General features: G+C 60.6%; 1 protein-coding gene across 2 annotated transcripts in view; it reads left to right on the forward strand.

Annotated features, from left to right (window-relative positions):
- PPP2R5C (protein phosphatase 2 regulatory subunit B'gamma) overlaps positions 1-15,398 on the forward strand; it is a 46,767-nt gene extending 31,369 nt beyond the window's left edge. The window contains exons 9-13 of one of the 2 annotated variants that reach the window (XM_028507689.2): positions 1,158-1,285; positions 3,491-3,592; positions 4,846-4,918; positions 9,055-9,171; positions 14,385-15,398. In XM_028507689.2, the coding sequence (XP_028363490.2) occupies positions 1,158-1,285; positions 3,491-3,592; positions 4,846-4,918; positions 9,055-9,171; positions 14,385-14,516 (552 nt within the window). In that variant the 3' untranslated portion in view covers positions 14,517-15,398. The remainder of the gene's footprint in view (positions 1-1,157; positions 1,286-3,490; positions 3,593-4,845; positions 4,919-9,054; positions 9,172-14,384) is intronic. The other variant, XM_028507690.2, reaches the window with a different exon arrangement.
- Positions 15,399-15,813: the final 415 nt, after the last annotated feature.

The raw sequence follows: 15,813 nt of genomic DNA on the forward strand, positions 1-15,813 counted from the left end.
ATGCTAAGACTTTAATGCTATGAAACACACTTCAGTATCTTGTGCCCATTACCGGAAACATTTCTTGAAAGAACAGGTAGAAACGACCTCTCTGGAAAGCCGGCTGCCCCAGAAGGTGTACAGCCCTGTGTTCGACGGCTGACAGGGCGATCGGTGTCCATACAGCCGACGCCACGGCGGCAAAGCCTTCCGTTCTGACTTCCCGCCCGCGTGAGGCTCGCGGTTTCTGGCGCCGTATAACCCCGCCTCCCTTCACCCTCCAGAAAAACCCTTTAGTCCCGGTTTTCGTCACCACGGAGTTCTCGGTCAGGCCACTTCCCACCTCCTTTCCTGGTTTCCTTCTTAAATGCATCCGGGCTTTTTCAGAGATTGTCCCCAGTGGCTCTGTTCAGCCCCCCGCCCCCCACCCTGGTGCTCCCTGAGCAGGCGCCTACTGTAAACTGGGGCCGCTGAACGGGGCCCGTGTGACCGTGCCCTGGGCACGCCAGACCCTGGCTGGCGTGAGTGTCCACTGAGTGGTGCCGCTGCCCTGGCCCTTCAGCGTGACGGTCCCAGGCACCGACGTCCAGCCTTCTTGATCGCATGATACATGCGAGCTGCTCGCTAAAACCGTGCAGCACGCCAGAACATGCATTCTGTTTTTTGCCAGTCCGATATAAACATGTAATTCTGACTGACTTACAGAACAACAGTAACAGTAGCAATGACCACCTTTTTGCTCCAAAGTGACTTTTTAAAGACTCAGGTGCCTGCACCTGTACACAAGGGTTTCTGGTACCAAGAACTAACCAATCAGATGAAACGTTTTTAGACAGCATGACCAGTAAGACGCAACCTCGTCATGTGACCTACATGTTTGTGGTTCGAGACGGTGTTCACACTGGGTGGCCGTTGTTGCGCTGGCTGTTGTCAGTTTTTTATTTGACAGTCTACCAGGAAAAGGTCGGTGCCCCGAATAAATAGTTAAGGATGGCGTGCACTGAAAATTCTTGCCGCACACCAGACGGAAATCGCTGGCCTAAGGTGTTGTGAGTTTGAAGGAACAAGTTTCCTGACACAGCATGTACTTCATCGTCCTGCTCACGGGGGCAGCAGGGGGGTATCTGCGGATGACTCCCGTCACGACCGGGATAAAGCGTGCGCTTCCTGTCCGCCAGGTGGCGGAGCGAGCGCTGTACTACTGGAACAACGAGTACATCATGAGCCTCATCAGCGACAACGCCGCCAAGATCCTGCCCATCATGTTCCCGTCCCTGTACCGCAACTCGAAGACCCACTGGAACAAGTGAGCGGGGCCGGCGGCGGTCACCGCCTCTGCGCGTCTTGTTCTTTGCTCTTTAACTTCTTTTTAAAAGGTTTTATTTATTTACTTTTAGAGAGAGAGGGAGGGAGAGAGAAAGAGAGGGCGAGAAACAGCAATGTGCAAGGGATAATTCCACTGGCTGCCTCTCACACGCCCCCCTAACCGGGGACCTGGCCCACACCCCAGGCCTGTGCCCTGACAGGAATTTGGGGACCCTTTGGTTTGCAGCCAGTGCTTAATCCACTGAGCCACACCAGCCGGGGCTTTAATTTTATTTTTTAGTTACAGTTTGCATTCAATGTTATGTGTAGTAGCTTCAGCTGTAGCATCTTCTGCTCATACTTCAAACCACTTACGGTTGACATCCAGGTCTGAAGTATCTGTCACAAAACAACACGTTGATTTCTCTGCGGCCTCGTGATTAAGTGGAAGTGCGGCCCGTAACTGGCCTGCCCCACCGCCTTCTGAGCCCACGTGTGTTCACGCCCGCTGTCCCTGCCGTGCGAGCAGCAGCGTCTTGATAAGTCCCCCCCAGAGGACTCGGAGGTCCCTGCAGAGCTCACAGGGCTCGGCCCCTGCAGGAGCACCGTGGCCCCCCTCCGGGGCCTGGAGCCCTGCCAGCACGCGCCCCGGTGAGCCTGCCTACGTGACCGAGAACCACCCGCTGTCCCCGTCTGAGAGCAGGTGATGCGGACAAGGAGCCTCACGCGTGCTCCCCTCCTGTCGGTTCACAGAGGAGGGTGCGTGGGCCGGCTCTCTCCACAGTGCTCCCTGAGACCTCCTCCTCGGCGTGGGCACCGCCGCCTCCGCCTCGTGGCGGGGTGGCGCGGCCACTGGAGCTCTTTGCATGAGAAACCGTGGGCACGGGCGGGGCTGTCTGCTCGCATTCCTCCCCGTTGTGTGTGCGGAGCAGTGAGTCGGAATTTAGAGCAGGGGGTGGTGGGGGAGCCGAGCCGGGACCGCTGCTCCTGCCCCTCGTGCACAAGGGGGCAGTGGGCTCGGGGGCAGCAGCCCGGCCCGCAGTCAGCCAGGGCCCCCGGCCGCTCCCTCCCCTGGAGAGCGGGGAATGTCGGCGCCCGGCCTGGTGTGCCGTGAGAGCCGACCGAGAGAGCGGTAACACGCGGGCACGCCGCGCTTTTTGCGCCTCGCAGACGTGTTGTTTGTCGGTTGGAGGCAGGAGCCTGTGCCAGCGAACAGGTGCCCGCTCACGCCGGGCTGGCGGTCTGGAAGCCAGCCCGCTGTGTGGCCTCGCTGGGCCTGGACACGCGGCACTCTGCCTGGCAGTGACCTTCACCTCGGTGTGAGGGGGAATTGGGGAGAGGTCAACTAGTCCTAACAGCTGACGGCACCCCGTAAACGCTCACCGCGGTCCTGGGCGTGGGAGCGCCCCCCACTGGCCCAGTCGAGGTTCGCGTGCTCACTGGGAGCTGCCTGCCGCTCCAGCGCCTCCTCTCCCCGAGCCCAGCGGCGGCGGTCAAGTTCCCGGGGGACCTGAGCGTGACTCCGGCCCGGCGCACGGGAAGAGAGGCTCTTTTAAGTGTTGCCTGCGTATGATGTGGGGTTTTATTATTATAAAGTTAACTAAAAAGTAGTTACAATTTGAAAGTTTAATGTTTTGTTTCGGGTTTTGGTTTGACAGCTCTCCAGCTGCTGCTCTCAGTTCCGGGGGGTTGGGGTGGGGGGAGGCTCTGCTGCGCAGCCGTGCTGCCGACCTCACCGGGCCCCGCCCCTCCGGGGTGCCAGAGCCTGCAGCCGGGTGCGACTGTGCTGCCCTGCGGTGACTTCAGCCTCTGCCTGCCAGAGCTCCGCAGGCATTAGTAAAGTTGGTTTTCCTGTCCTCAGTGAATGAGGTGGAAAGAAAACTGGCATTTATAGGAAATACAATGTTTCCATTATTGTTCTCTGTATAATTAAGTTCGTCTTAGTTATACTTGTTCAAGTTTAACCCAGGGCCGGTGAGCAGGGTGAGCAGGGCCGTGAGGGGCACTCAGGGCCCCAAGGCCGGCTGTAGCAAAAGGAACGAGTGAATCCGAAGCTGCAGCTTCTTTATTTTAAAGCTTGAGAACTTGGCGAACTGTTGGCGTAGCCTGATAGGTCTGGAGGAGAAATCGACTGTCCCCGAGGATCAGGGGGGCGGGGTGCAAGTGATCAGGCGTTCTGAGTGTCAACACCGAGTTTCACTTGTAGGACAATCCACGGCTTGATATACAACGCCCTGAAACTCTTCATGGAGATGAACCAAAAACTGTTCGACGACTGCACCCAGCAGTTTAAAGCGGAGAAACTGAAGTAAGTTGCTCTTCTCCAGGGTTGCTCTTTCAAGGACGATTTTTCCCTTAATCCTGAGGAAACTCCCGTTGGTTTGTCCTGATGCCATTCTTCACGCTAAAGCAAAATCAGCCCTTTTACACTTCGACAGCAACTAAAACGTTTGTTACGATATCCTTATTTTCAGAGAACACACCCTTAAAGCTAGCTGTTTTCCCCACCATGCTCCTAGTCTAATCGTTTTTGCAGAAGTGCACGTGTAGCCAAGAACCTAACGGCCAGACTGCTGCACCGCTCAGGACGCTGGGAGGCCGTAGTGGGCAGTGGTCTCCGCGTTCACCAGGCGGGAGCGTGAGTCGGTCATCCGTCCCCTGAGATTCGGACGGGGGCTCGCGAGCCTTCCCCTTCGCACAGCTCCGCTCGCGGCGCTGACCCCTGCTCCGCGGGCGCCCCTGGGGCCTGGCCTGTGTCCTTCGCAGAGCCACGCCCCCGTCCACACTGTCTAGGGGCGGTCTAGGTGACAAGGCGCGCTCCCTCCTAGTTGTGTGATTAATCAGTTATCAAAAGCCCAGCTTCGGGGTCAGTGTGAACTGCCGGAGCTCTTGTCCTTTGCTTGTCCCTTGAAACTGGCCACGGCAGATCCCCTTGACTGAAGGTCGTTCACTCAGATCACAGTCTGCGTGACAGGAGTCACGTCCCCCCTGTGCACACCGTGAGCATCTGCCTGTGTGCCGGGCCGTCCTGGCTTCCGGCAACACCGCAGCGACCGGAACCAGCAAAGGCCTGCTTCCCTGGAGCCTGTGTTCTGGGTGGGGGGTGGGGAGAGCGAGGCAGCCGGCACGCACAGGGGAGCTGTCGAGTGTGGGCCGGCGGTGCGCAGCAGCGGGCTCGGTCACAGTGGCGGGCCTGCTCTCCCAGAGTGTCGCTGCTCTCCGAACGGGCCCTAAAAGTCGTGTTGCACGTGTCCTGGGTTCACGAGCAAGCCGAGCTCAGCGACGGCCTCAGGCCGTGTGACTCCCCGGGGGCGGCGTCAGACAAGGCCGCTGCTTTTCAGCGTCAGCCTCCTGGGGCCGCCGGCTCGCTGCGGTGCTCCAGGTCTTTCCCCTGAGCGAGTGACGGCTGCCTTCTCGCCCACCGCGTTTCCTGCGTCCCGCCCTCACCGCCCCACGGGGAAGGAGACGGGCCGAGGCGCTGCCCCTGCACTGGTCTCCCTGTAGCGGCTCCCTGGGTTTGCTCCCTCTCTCTAACCCCAGTGACCTTTTACTGTTTTTCAGAGAGAAGCTAAAAATGAAAGAACGAGAAGAAGCGTGGGTTAAAATAGAAAACCTAGCCAAAGCAAACCCCCAGGTACTGAAAAAGAGAGTAACTTGAAACGTCTCGGGTGGGACCGCGTGTTTTTGTGAGACAGGCCTGTGGCGCGTCACGGGTGGGCGGGCGGCCGTGTGCACGGACGCCGTGTGCGAAAACGTCCACAATAGAAATGCTCTCAGCTTCCGGACAAGCGCTCGCTTTGCCCCAGAGTGCTGTTACCACAGGACTGGCGTTTCTCTCCTGCTCTCTACGTGAGGCGTGAAAGCTGTGAGTGTGCTGCGGTGAAAAGAGGCCGGGACACAGGCTCTGTTTGGGCCAGCCTTGTGATTTGCTTCCCCTTGTAAACGCCGTAGATGCTATGGCCCAAACTGTATTTCCGTCTTGTGATAGCAAATTCTGAAAGAAAAGGAATGAGATTTGGAATCTATTGAGTATAAAGTTTATCGCTTCTTCCCTAAAACCGGGTTTCTGTAGGCTGAGCCTTTGTCATTAAAAAATTGCCAGACCCCTGTCCTCGAAGCAGCTGAGCCTGTCGTCCCCCTCCCCACCCCGCCCTCACCCCCGCCGTCTGAGCCGGGAGGGCCCTTGCGCATCCGGCACGCGGCACCGATGCCCCGTCTCCCGAGCAGCCAGCCGCGGGGCCCTGGGAGCCATGACTCCCGGGGTGGCTCCGGGGTGGCCGGGCTCCGGGGGCGTGCGCCCTGGTCCTCGGTGCCCGTCACTGCAGACGGTCCTGCGCCTGCCGCCGCAGCGCCTGCCGCTCCCTGAACGGCGTCTGTGCAGGTCTTTCTGTCATGCCGGGCGTGCTCGGGCGTTCCCCGGCTCCCCGGGAAGGACGAGGCTTGACTTTGCACAAAGGGGAGTCCCCGGAGCCCTGCCAGGCCCCGAGAGGTGAACAAGGCCGCGAGCCGTCCGTGTGCCGCGCTGGGGGTGCGCGAGAGTAACTGTCGTCTCAGCTGGCGTGGAGGCTTGCGAGCCCCCCTCACGTTTCATAAACAAGCAGGGCACGAGCGCGGAGGGAGAGGTACATTTTGCCTCTGTGATAACACCGATTTGTGCTTCCTCTGCTAAAACTACAATCAGGAGACTTATGCCGTGGGGGAAATTGAGTGACATTCTTAAGTGCTTCCTTGAGTCTGCCTAAAACAAACGGCCAGCGGTGTCTGTTCCGCCCTGTTCCACCACGGTGCCATCCTAGGACGCCTGTGGCGCCGCGGTGCACCGGCTTCGGGCGGCAGCTCGGGCAGCGGCGGCGCAGCCTCGGGCTCCCGAGTCGCAGGGAGGCTGGGCACCGGCGTCGGCGCGGAAGCACAGTGACAGCGCAGATCCGGGCGGTGGACGGCGTCGGCACGGGGCGCCGGCAGACGGGGCCCCAGCGAGGGCTGGCACGAACCCGTCACACACACTCCAAACCGACCCCCTGGAGAAACACAGGAGACACGGACCAGAGTGCCGTACTGGTTTTGCAGAGGGTACAGGCGTGACCTCATGAGAGGCTGCCCGAGCTGTCACGTGACCGAGGGGGAGTGCCGGGGGAGGGGTGCACAGGCAGGGCTGGGTTCGCTGCGGGGCTGTGACAGCCGTTCCTCCCGAGATGTGGGCCGCTGTGGGCTCCCCTGCGCTGTCTCGTGTTGCGTTTCCGTCCCTCTTGGCCACTCTCCTTCCTCACCGACGTCTCGGGCGCCGGGGCAGCGTGCAGGGTGTGCCTGCGCCCGGGCGCTGCCCTGCGGGGACCTGCCCTCCATCCGAGCTCCGCCCGCCCCCTCATCCCTGTGTTGAGACGTCTGTGGCTCGACCCCAAGCTCCTCTCCGTGTGAGCGAGCGGAAAGTACTTCATGGGCGGGGCCCGCGGGGCTGGGGGCGGGGCTGGGGGCGGGGCCCGTGCCTGCTTCGGTTCTCTCCAGGGAGCAGCGCTCCTGAACTCGAGTCCCTGCTCGCCGTCCGCCACAGAAAGTTGGTGAGTCGTTCCTTGTCTGTGCGACGGAGACGGCCGGGTTTCCGAAGCTTGCTTCTCGGGCTCAGACCTGCCTCTTTCAGAACCCATTTAACGGCTTCCTCTTTGAAGGCGGTGCTCAGGGGTCCACCGTCTGTTCCCTGACGCGTGTCGAGAGGTCTTCCGGACGGTTCCTCCGGTTGTCTCACGGGCCGCGTGTTTCGTGTTCCGGCGGCCGTGGGCACCGGGAAGGGGGTGTCCCCGCGGCGCTGAGTCAGTTTGTTCTGGTGGTGGTGGCCGCTTCGCCGGGGGCTAATGCCGCACGTGATTTAACTCCTGAATCGTGAAACGCTGCTCTCTAGCGTTGTTTCTCCTGTCAGCCTAGTGGGGCCGCGTCTCGTCCTACTGCTGCTCCCCCTGACGTTCACGGCCCCGTGCGAAGCGACGGCCAGCACTCCCAGGGGCTCTGGGTGTGGCTGTGGTGTGCCCTCCGGGCGGCAGGAGGGGAGGGGGCGGCAAGGGCTCGGGCGGCCGCCTGGGCTCTGAGAGACGGGTTGCCTGGGGGCCGAGCGCTCCTTGGCCCCGCTGTGAGCCTGAGCCTGCACGGAGGTGTCTGTCCCTGGGGCGGGCCCCGCCCTGCCACGTGGTGCTCGGTTTGCCGTGAGCGTGTCGTGGAGCCCTCGCTGACCTGTTCTCTGCAGGGGCCCAGCGAGGACTGGGAGCCCGCGCCGCCCCCAGCACAGCCCACCCCGGGTCAGGTGCGCGCTCCGTTTCTTGCTCCGAGGGGCCGGGCGCGGGCCTGCTGGTTCAGCGTCAGCCCCTGCGCCGCCACAGGAGGGCCCAGCGGCCGGGAGCCTCGCCAGGACAAGGCGTTGTTGTGCCGCCCCCCCCCCCCCCCCCCCCCCCGTGCCCAGCTGGGCACAGCCCCAAGTCATGGCACTTTCCCAGGACAAAGATGGGGGGCGGTCAGACTGCACCCACGGCACACTGGGTGAGGAGGGCGGGAGGCCTGGGCCCGCCGTCGAGGAGGGGCACGGGAAGAAACGGTGCCACTTTGGGGTCCCCAGGGGCCTCGGCCCGGCAGGAGTCTCAGCCGAGGGGACTCGGGCCTCTGAATCCCCTGGAAGGGGCTCAGGGCAGAGCGAGGACGGCAGGGAAGCTGCGTCCCTCCGCGCTGGCGGCCTCCAGGCGTGGAGGAGGGCCGGGTGTGCCCTGCAGCGGGGGAGGGGGACAGAGGTGTGGGTTTCGCCTGTGTGTGTGCTGAAGTGTCACGAGCAGCCGAGTGACCTCGTCAGCCCTGTGCCTCAGACCACTCGGGCCGCCAGCAGTGCGGGGGGCCCGAGGGGCCTGCCGTGTGGGGGGCCGTGCTGAAGAAGGAGTGAGGGCGGGGCTCCGGGGCGAGTGGCCTGCAGGGAACGGGGTTCAGGGGGTGGGGGGCGCAGGCGAACAGAGCGGAGTCACAGGCGTGAGGCAGGACCCCACGGGACGCGTGAGTTGGGCAGGGCCTGTTCTGAGGGGCCGGCGGGAGGTGATGGGGAAGCGGGGGGCAGGGGGGCGTTCTGGCTACAGACAGGCCCAGGAGGGTAGAGACCAAAAGATGGCTCAGCAACCAGGAGGTGGCCCCACCAACAGGCAGGTGGCCCCACCAACAGGCTGGTGGCCGAGGCCCCATCACGGGGGTGAGAGGCCTGTCTGCCGAGCACACTGAGCCCGGAGCCCAGGGAGCGTGGGGGGGTGGCCAGGAAGCCGCTGAGAGGCCCACAGGCCCCAGGGACACGCTGGCCCCTCGCTGCAGTCAGTGCCAGCTCACTGTGGCAGCTGTGCGGGCTGGGTGTGGTCCGTGGTGGGGCCGAAGCGAGTTAGGAAAAAGGGTAAAGGGCCCAGGAAGGAGGATGCGAGAGGAAAGGGAAGGGCCCTGGGGCGGCAGGCGGCGTGTGAAGGCTGGGAGGTTAGAGGCGCAGGCCCCGGTGACCGACCCAGGGCGCGCCCTCGCTGCTCCCGTGGAGCCAGGACACCAAGGACTGCAAGGCACTGGCACCACCTGTCCCCAGCCCCGGGGGCTGGAGGGTAGCGTGACCGCTGGGGCCAGCTCTGCCCTCCCACCCGCGTGTGGCCAGAGCTGTGGGGACCACAGTGGTCCGCGGCAGGGCCAGGGCGCTGCCGGAGGAGGCGGTGGAGGGCCCTGGGGGTGCCCGGCCCCGGGCGCTGCCAGAGAGTGACTCCACGCTTTGCATTGCAGTACACGGTGTATAGTCACGCGAGCACCGTGAGCATCCCGGTGGCAATGGAGACAGATGGGCCCTTGTTTGAAGATATGCAGACGCTGAGAAAGACAGTGAACGAAGAGGCTCGCCAGGTAAACGTGCGCAGAGCTCAGCTGGGAGGCGCGCGCTCGCTCGCTGGAGACTGGCTTCAGAGGCGCACGCCCCCGTGAGAGGCGGCGTGCTGCCCGGCAGGGGCTGCCGTGTGAGCCGGGGTTCAAGGCCAGCTGCAGTGGCTGCACGGGGAACACCTCAGCTGTGCACCTCAGGGCCGAGTTGCTGGAAGCGGCCCTGAAGGGTTAAGCGTGTGCCTGTGACCTGTCTCCGCCTCCCCCTAACAGCCGGGGCCCCGCCCACCTGTTCTTTCCACGTTAACTTGAGCCGAAAGTCGAGAGCTTCGCAGTAACTAACGTCTTGCCGCTGTCCTCTCCTTCTGCCCTCCTCCGACTTCCCGCGCTGGCCCCGCGGGCCCCTGAGAGGCCCCGACTGCGCTCACAGCCCAGCTCGGCTGCCCAGACGTCCGAGGGGCCCGGGCGGGGCCTGTGCCCCGGTGGGGTGCCCAGGCCTGCCGCATGCAGTGCCTTGCTTGTGTGGTTTGCTTCTGCCGTGGTGGGAACACCTGTGGCGGCCCCCACTGGCCCACAGGTAGACCCGTTGCTCAGTTGAGAGCACACACGACGTGGGCGCCAGAGAGGGTCGCGCGGCGAGCTCCTGCCTGGGCTGGAGGGGCCTTCCCGAGCCGGGCCTCCCTGAGGGCGCCCCCCCGTTTCCGCTCGTGTAAGCCGGTGTCGTGCTGGCCAGGCTGGGGACCTGGCCTCTGACTTCAGCCCAGGAGAGTTTCCAAAGACGCCAGCGCTGGGACTCGGACGTGCGCGGCGCCGGGGTGCCTGGAGTCACGCTGTGCGCCGTCTGCAGGCGGCTCAGCGGTGCCGGCCTCCTTCAGAGCTCCTCGTTCGGCCGGCTTGATTTCAGTGCAAGAAAACCGCACTCCCCGCCTGGTCAGACAGGATTGGATGTTTCCTGGAGCGCTGGCCCGACGGCCGACCCGACCTCGCAGGCCACGCTGCCCAGCCCGCAGCCACAGCCGCGTGGCCACCGCCATGAGCTGTGCCATCACTGGCACTCGGGAGTGCCCAGGCTTGCCAAGAGGAAAAGCACGTGGAAGCGTCTCATTCCGCACTTTTCATTCTTTTTTTTTTTAAGATTTTATTTATTTTTTAGAGAGACGGGAAGGGAGGGAGAAAGAGAGGGAGAGAAACGTCATTGTGCGGTTGGCTCTCATGAGCTCTTCACTGGGGACCTGGCCCACAACCCAGGCATGTGTCCTGACTGGGAATCGAACCAGCGACCCTTTGTTTCACAGCCTGTGCTCAGTCCACTGAGCCACACCAGCCAGGGCTCACTTTTAATTCTTGCCCATACGTAGAAATGACAATATTTGGGGTATACTGGGACAAATTAAACATCCAGATTAATTTTGCCTGTTGCTATTGCTCTTCACTTTGTTGACATGGCTACTAGAAAATCTGGAATTACGTATGTGGCCGGCGTGACTTTGGATCGGGCGGCCCTGGTCTGGACCCCTTTCTCGGGGCTGCAGGAGGCGCCCGGGCTGGCCCCGGCCATGCCACTCCCGCCGGCCAGCTCCCAGCTGCGGGCTAAAGCGGAAAGCAGGCAAACACACGCTCCGTTGGCTCGTCAGGACTGAAGACACGAGGAGTGCGTGCGGTGGGGAACTCCGCACGCCCCTAGTGAGCATCAGGAGCCCGGCCTGTACGTAGTCCACGAGTTCCATGATTCCCTCCCAGTTAGTAATTTTATCAGTGAGACGGGCCTCACAAAAACCATAGGAATTCTCATATTTTTCTCTGTTTGTGGGAGCGTTAATCTTCCTACTTGATTTTTTTTACTTGAAAAGCAATTTGAGGTCCTCGTTTTGGTTACCATTTTGCTCTGACAGCTTAAAGCATGCTGAGGAGCGGACAGCCAGCTTGTCACCTGCAGAGGCGACAGGCAGAGGAAATCAAACCGTTGCCCTTCCCCAGGGGGCCTGCCTGTGAACCTGCAACCACGTGCTCATTGTTAGTCCGTCCACAAGTGAGGAGGAAATTGATGGTTTGCAAGCCAGTGCTTTCACGTTCAGTGTCTTAGGGTTGGAGAATGTTTCTTTCTGGTACATCCTCTGACTTGACGGTCAAAGCCAGGAAGAGAACAAACTGCCCCAAAAGTAATGAATTGTGTGTGGCGTAGGGCCTTCTCTGCAGGAGATCATGAACGTGATCAAGAACGCAGGCTAAGCTAGCGTTCTCTTCTGGAGTAAGGCCTTTGGAAGCAGCACCAGCCCCTGGGAGACAGCCAGGACCCAGAAACCCTCCCGATGGGTGATCTTGACAAAGGGCAGCCGTCCTCCCCGGGAGGAGCGCTGCCCGTGTGCTGGGGAGAAGCCCGTCCACGTGTCCCATCCCAGGTCACGGGCGTGTGGACAGGGTGGTTTCGGGGGGCTCAGAGCGGGTTTGTTTTCACGGCTCCTGACATTAGAGTGTTTCATGTAGCTGACATTCTTTCAGGAGTGACGCCCCTTCCCTTCCGATTTCCGAGGGCCACATTCCAGGGCTGGGAGACTCCGTGCCTTTAAGACACCGCCAGTTCTCCCCAGACGAGCACCGTCTCAGGCGGAAGCCCCGGTGGCAAGCGGGTCCCCAAAGTCACATGACACCACAGAGGACCTAGAATAGCCAAAACAATGCCAAAAGAACAAAGAAGGTTAACAACCCTCCCCGACTGCAGGACTTCTTGTGGGTTTCCGTGGGTCGGCCTGTCTGGGCAAAGACATGCACGGTGCAGCCTGCTGGGCGTGACATGTGATGGGCGAGAGCCCTCTTCACGGGGGACTGTTCGCAGCCGCGTCCGGGGTCGCAGCGACTCTGTGGTCGGGGCACAGGGGGGCACCGGGAATGCGGGGGCAGCGCACACGTGTGGCTGGGGGCCAGCACCGACAGAGGACGCTTCAGCTGAAAATTAGGCCTTTAGTGTTTCCAGTGCCCTTTTAGTTTTATTTTCAACTAATTTTATTTTCGAAAATAAGCCCACATTTCTTTAAAATGACCCCAGTGCACGGCACTGACTCTGAAGGCCGGGGGGCGGTAGCTGGTTGGAACTGTGTGGCGAGTCTCGACGGTGCGTTCTCAAGTCCAAGTCCATTCGCGTTTCCTGTGAGGAGCGTGTGTAACCCCGTCTAGAACATCCTGGGAAGCCTTGTGCGAATGGCGTTTACACCGGACATTTAAAATGTTTGCAGTTCTCGTTTTTAGCAGTCGGTCGGGACAAAAGCTGCGGCAGCCGTGCAGGCCAGGAGAGTGGGGACAGGCAGGCGAGAGGCGGGAAGCGCAGGGACCTGGGGCTCAGCCCGTAGAGTGCGTCGGGGCTCTTGCACCGAGGGAGAGAGTCGACAGCTCGTGAGCACATGAAGTGTTTTCCCGTCACCCAGCTGGTTCGTGGTGGCGAGGGCCGGGAAGTCCGCCGCCTCCGGCAGTGACACGTGCACAGCGTCCCTCACTGTGTGGGCGTGGCCTCTCCCCCAGAGCTGGTCGGCCGCAGAACCAGCTGTCTCCTCCCGGGGCATCCCGCACAGAGACACAGAGACGTCCCAGTCCTGGCACGCCGTCTGTCCCGTCTGTCCGTCTGTCCCGCCCACCGCCAGCATGCCAGCAGCGCGTCCCCTCCACCGAGCGTTGCCCCCTGAGGGCGGCCGTCTGCATGGCGTCTCGTGCTGTCCTGCTCCCGTTCCTCTGAAGTCACTCGCCGCTTCACACAGGGACCGAAAAGGCCCCAGCTGCGAGGTGCCCGCCGGCGCCTTGTTCTAGCAAAACGCTTCCTCCCTCCTGGGAGCGCTGTCTCCGCGGCCGTCGCATCCCTCGGGCAGGACACGCTGGGTTTGGTCTGACTTCGCTTTGCTTTGTTTTATGGCCCGCCCTGCAGTGGGCGTAAAACTCGGGGCGGGGTTTCCCCCTGAGGGTCCTGTGGGCCGACGGCAAGCCCCCTCACAGACGAAAGCACTCCGACCAGTGCCGCGACTGTGACGGACCCGGCCCCACAGCCCCTGGCGTGCGCGGCTTTCCGGAAGCCGCTCACAGGGTGTCGGGGGGAAGACCCAAACCCCTGCCTCCACCGTGAATGACTGTCAATATCCAATAACGCTTCAGAAATACTCTCGAAGTGATGTCACACAAAATTGTTTCCTAACTTTGGTATTATTGCTGTTTGAGGAGGTAGTATGCAGAGACCCCTAAGAAATGCTCTGCAAAAACGTGAACTTCCCGTGTATGACCTCTGCAGGTGCTTGAACTTTTTTCATTAAAGCCAGGCGTACTGCACCGACGGCACAGAGCTAGGCACAGGCTCGAGTCTCTGGGCCGCCTTCTGTGTGCACGCGGCTTCGGCGAGTCCAACAGCTCGTCCTCGTCGTCGCGTCTCAGGAGCGCTGTTAGCGCAGGGGCCCTCCCTGCGAGGGGGGCGCCTCGTTTGCCGGCCACTCGCGGAGACGGGTGTGCGTGGGTGTCGGCTGCCTGCACCAGGCCCCCGTCCTTGCAGACACAGTTCTCGGAATCCTCGTGCAAACGTGAGCTTTGTGTATTTTAAGGAAGGCCCGGCCGTTCTAAACTTCAGGAAGAGGATGGGCTGGAAGAGGGAGTCCTTTATTCCTTACAGTTACTGTTGGGAAATCTTGTGTAAATAAAAACCACTTTTCTAAGTTTTAGAGGGATTTTCCCCCCCACACGACCCATTTAATACCTCTTAAAGTATCTCTTTTCAAGTTTTATAGAAGTTTGAGAAGTTTTAAATTCAGTTTTAAAATAGTCACTAAAAAATTTTAGTTCATTTTTATTTACCTACAAAGGAAATGTCAACGTTATGAAATGTTTTTGGAAGGGCCAGAGCCATAGAATGGCTCTGGGGACATTTCATCAAATAGGAGGGTGTGACGATGTTTGGGGTTGACGGAACACTGATGAATCTGCCCGAGAGAGGCGCTGAGTACTCTGTAAAACTGCCCGTTTGAGCAGACAGAAACGCAGTGTCGTGTGCACCGTCCTTCTCACCGGTCATGAGATTATTTTTATCGTGACGTTCCGGGGTGTTCACCGCAAGAGGAGGTGCTTTGCCTCTTTGCACGTCCCTTAGCGCTCAGAGGGGCCCGGTGAGAGCCACCCCCCACCGCACACTGTCCCGCGCCCATGAGGCGCGCGCGCGCGCTCCCGCTGGACAGCGTAGTAGTTCGTAGTCAACGCCGCTGCCTTTGTACTTGCAGGCACAGAAGGACCTGAAGAAGGACCGGGCCCTGGTGCGCCGCAAGTCCGAGCTGCCTCAGGACCTCCACACCAAGAACGCCTTGGAGGCTCACTGCAGAGCCGACGAGCTGCTGTCCCAGGACGGCCGCTAGCCGCCCGCCCCGGCTGCTGGCGCGTCCCAGGTCCTGTAGGAAACACACACTTTCGTGCCATACAGATCAGTCACACTCAGAGTCAGAGCTTTCTCACCCGTCCTCTAGGCAGTAGCGCGCCCCGCCCCCGCCCGCCCGCCCGCCCGAGAGCAGGAGTTCAAACGACGGTCGGTGACGCAGGCGCAGGCAGCGCCGCCGCCGCCCTCGCGGCGGTGTCCCCGGAGCTAAGGCGAGCACCCTGGTCATCACCCTCACCTTCTCCCCAAACGGAACTCGCGATCGTTGAAAATAGGTGGTTCTTTGAGAATATCAATGTTTTTCAAATCAAAGGAACACTTTTAAAAAGTATTTCGTATTTTTAAGATTCTGCAACCTTTGAAATTGTTTCCATGTGATTGTTTACACCAGCAATTTCTTCTTTCTTTTTTTCCCCGATGTCATGGAACTGCTTCTTTGCTGTCATTGCTCCGATGTGGACGATGACACGTAACTGTCCCCGGAGCAGGTTTTTCCTGAGGTCTCCTTTACTTTGAGTAGCAACAGGGGCACCGTGCCCGACTCCTTTCGTGTCTTTCTAAAGCCATAGCTGCCCGTCTGCCCACACCAGGACTCCAGGAGGGGCTCGCGGGAGGGGTTTGTTCGACACAGAGCTTTCTGTCTCCCTTGGCTAGAATTGGAGTTTTTGAAGCAATGTGTTCATCCTGGGGTTTGCCTGTGTTTTTTCACTTCTTACACAGCGTGTCCTTTAACCAGGCTCTTGAGTTAGTAACATTAGAGTCTCAAGAGCCCCCGCGCTTTGTGGAAAGCCGGGATGAGCGCATTTCGAGAAGCCAGTTCTCGGCCGAGTGCAAACCGCAGCCGCCTCCGCCTCCGGGCAAAGGTAACAAAAGTCACGCCCTGCGCGCCGGGCGCTGGCGCGGCGCCGCCGCTGCTCTGGCGCGCGCTCTTGGAGCTCCGCGGGCGGGCCAGCGAGGGTGGCCACGGAGGAGTCCTGTTGAGACGAGCACACGTCCCACTCACACACTCGAAAGGAAAACCCAGTGTCTGGCTCTCCTCAAACGCTGCTACCTGTCTCACGCCTTCCTTGCATGTACTGAGCTTTTGTTTCGATGGAATAGCACGAGGAAATATCCTTTAAACTTAGTACTTTGTCTGTTCTTTATTTCTCTCAGGGTGGCCAGTATTTTGACTTATTTTATCCTGCTCGAAGCTGTTTGAGATGTGCACTGCTGTCCTACACAAACGACCCCAGTTTCTTTGTCTGCGGCATACGACTGTACAGGCTGGCGTCAACTGT

This window comes from Phyllostomus discolor, chromosome 1, assembly GCF_004126475.2.
Source record: "Phyllostomus discolor isolate MPI-MPIP mPhyDis1 chromosome 1, mPhyDis1.pri.v3, whole genome shotgun sequence".
In the NCBI taxonomy this organism is placed as follows: Eukaryota; Metazoa; Chordata; class Mammalia; order Chiroptera; family Phyllostomidae; genus Phyllostomus; species Phyllostomus discolor.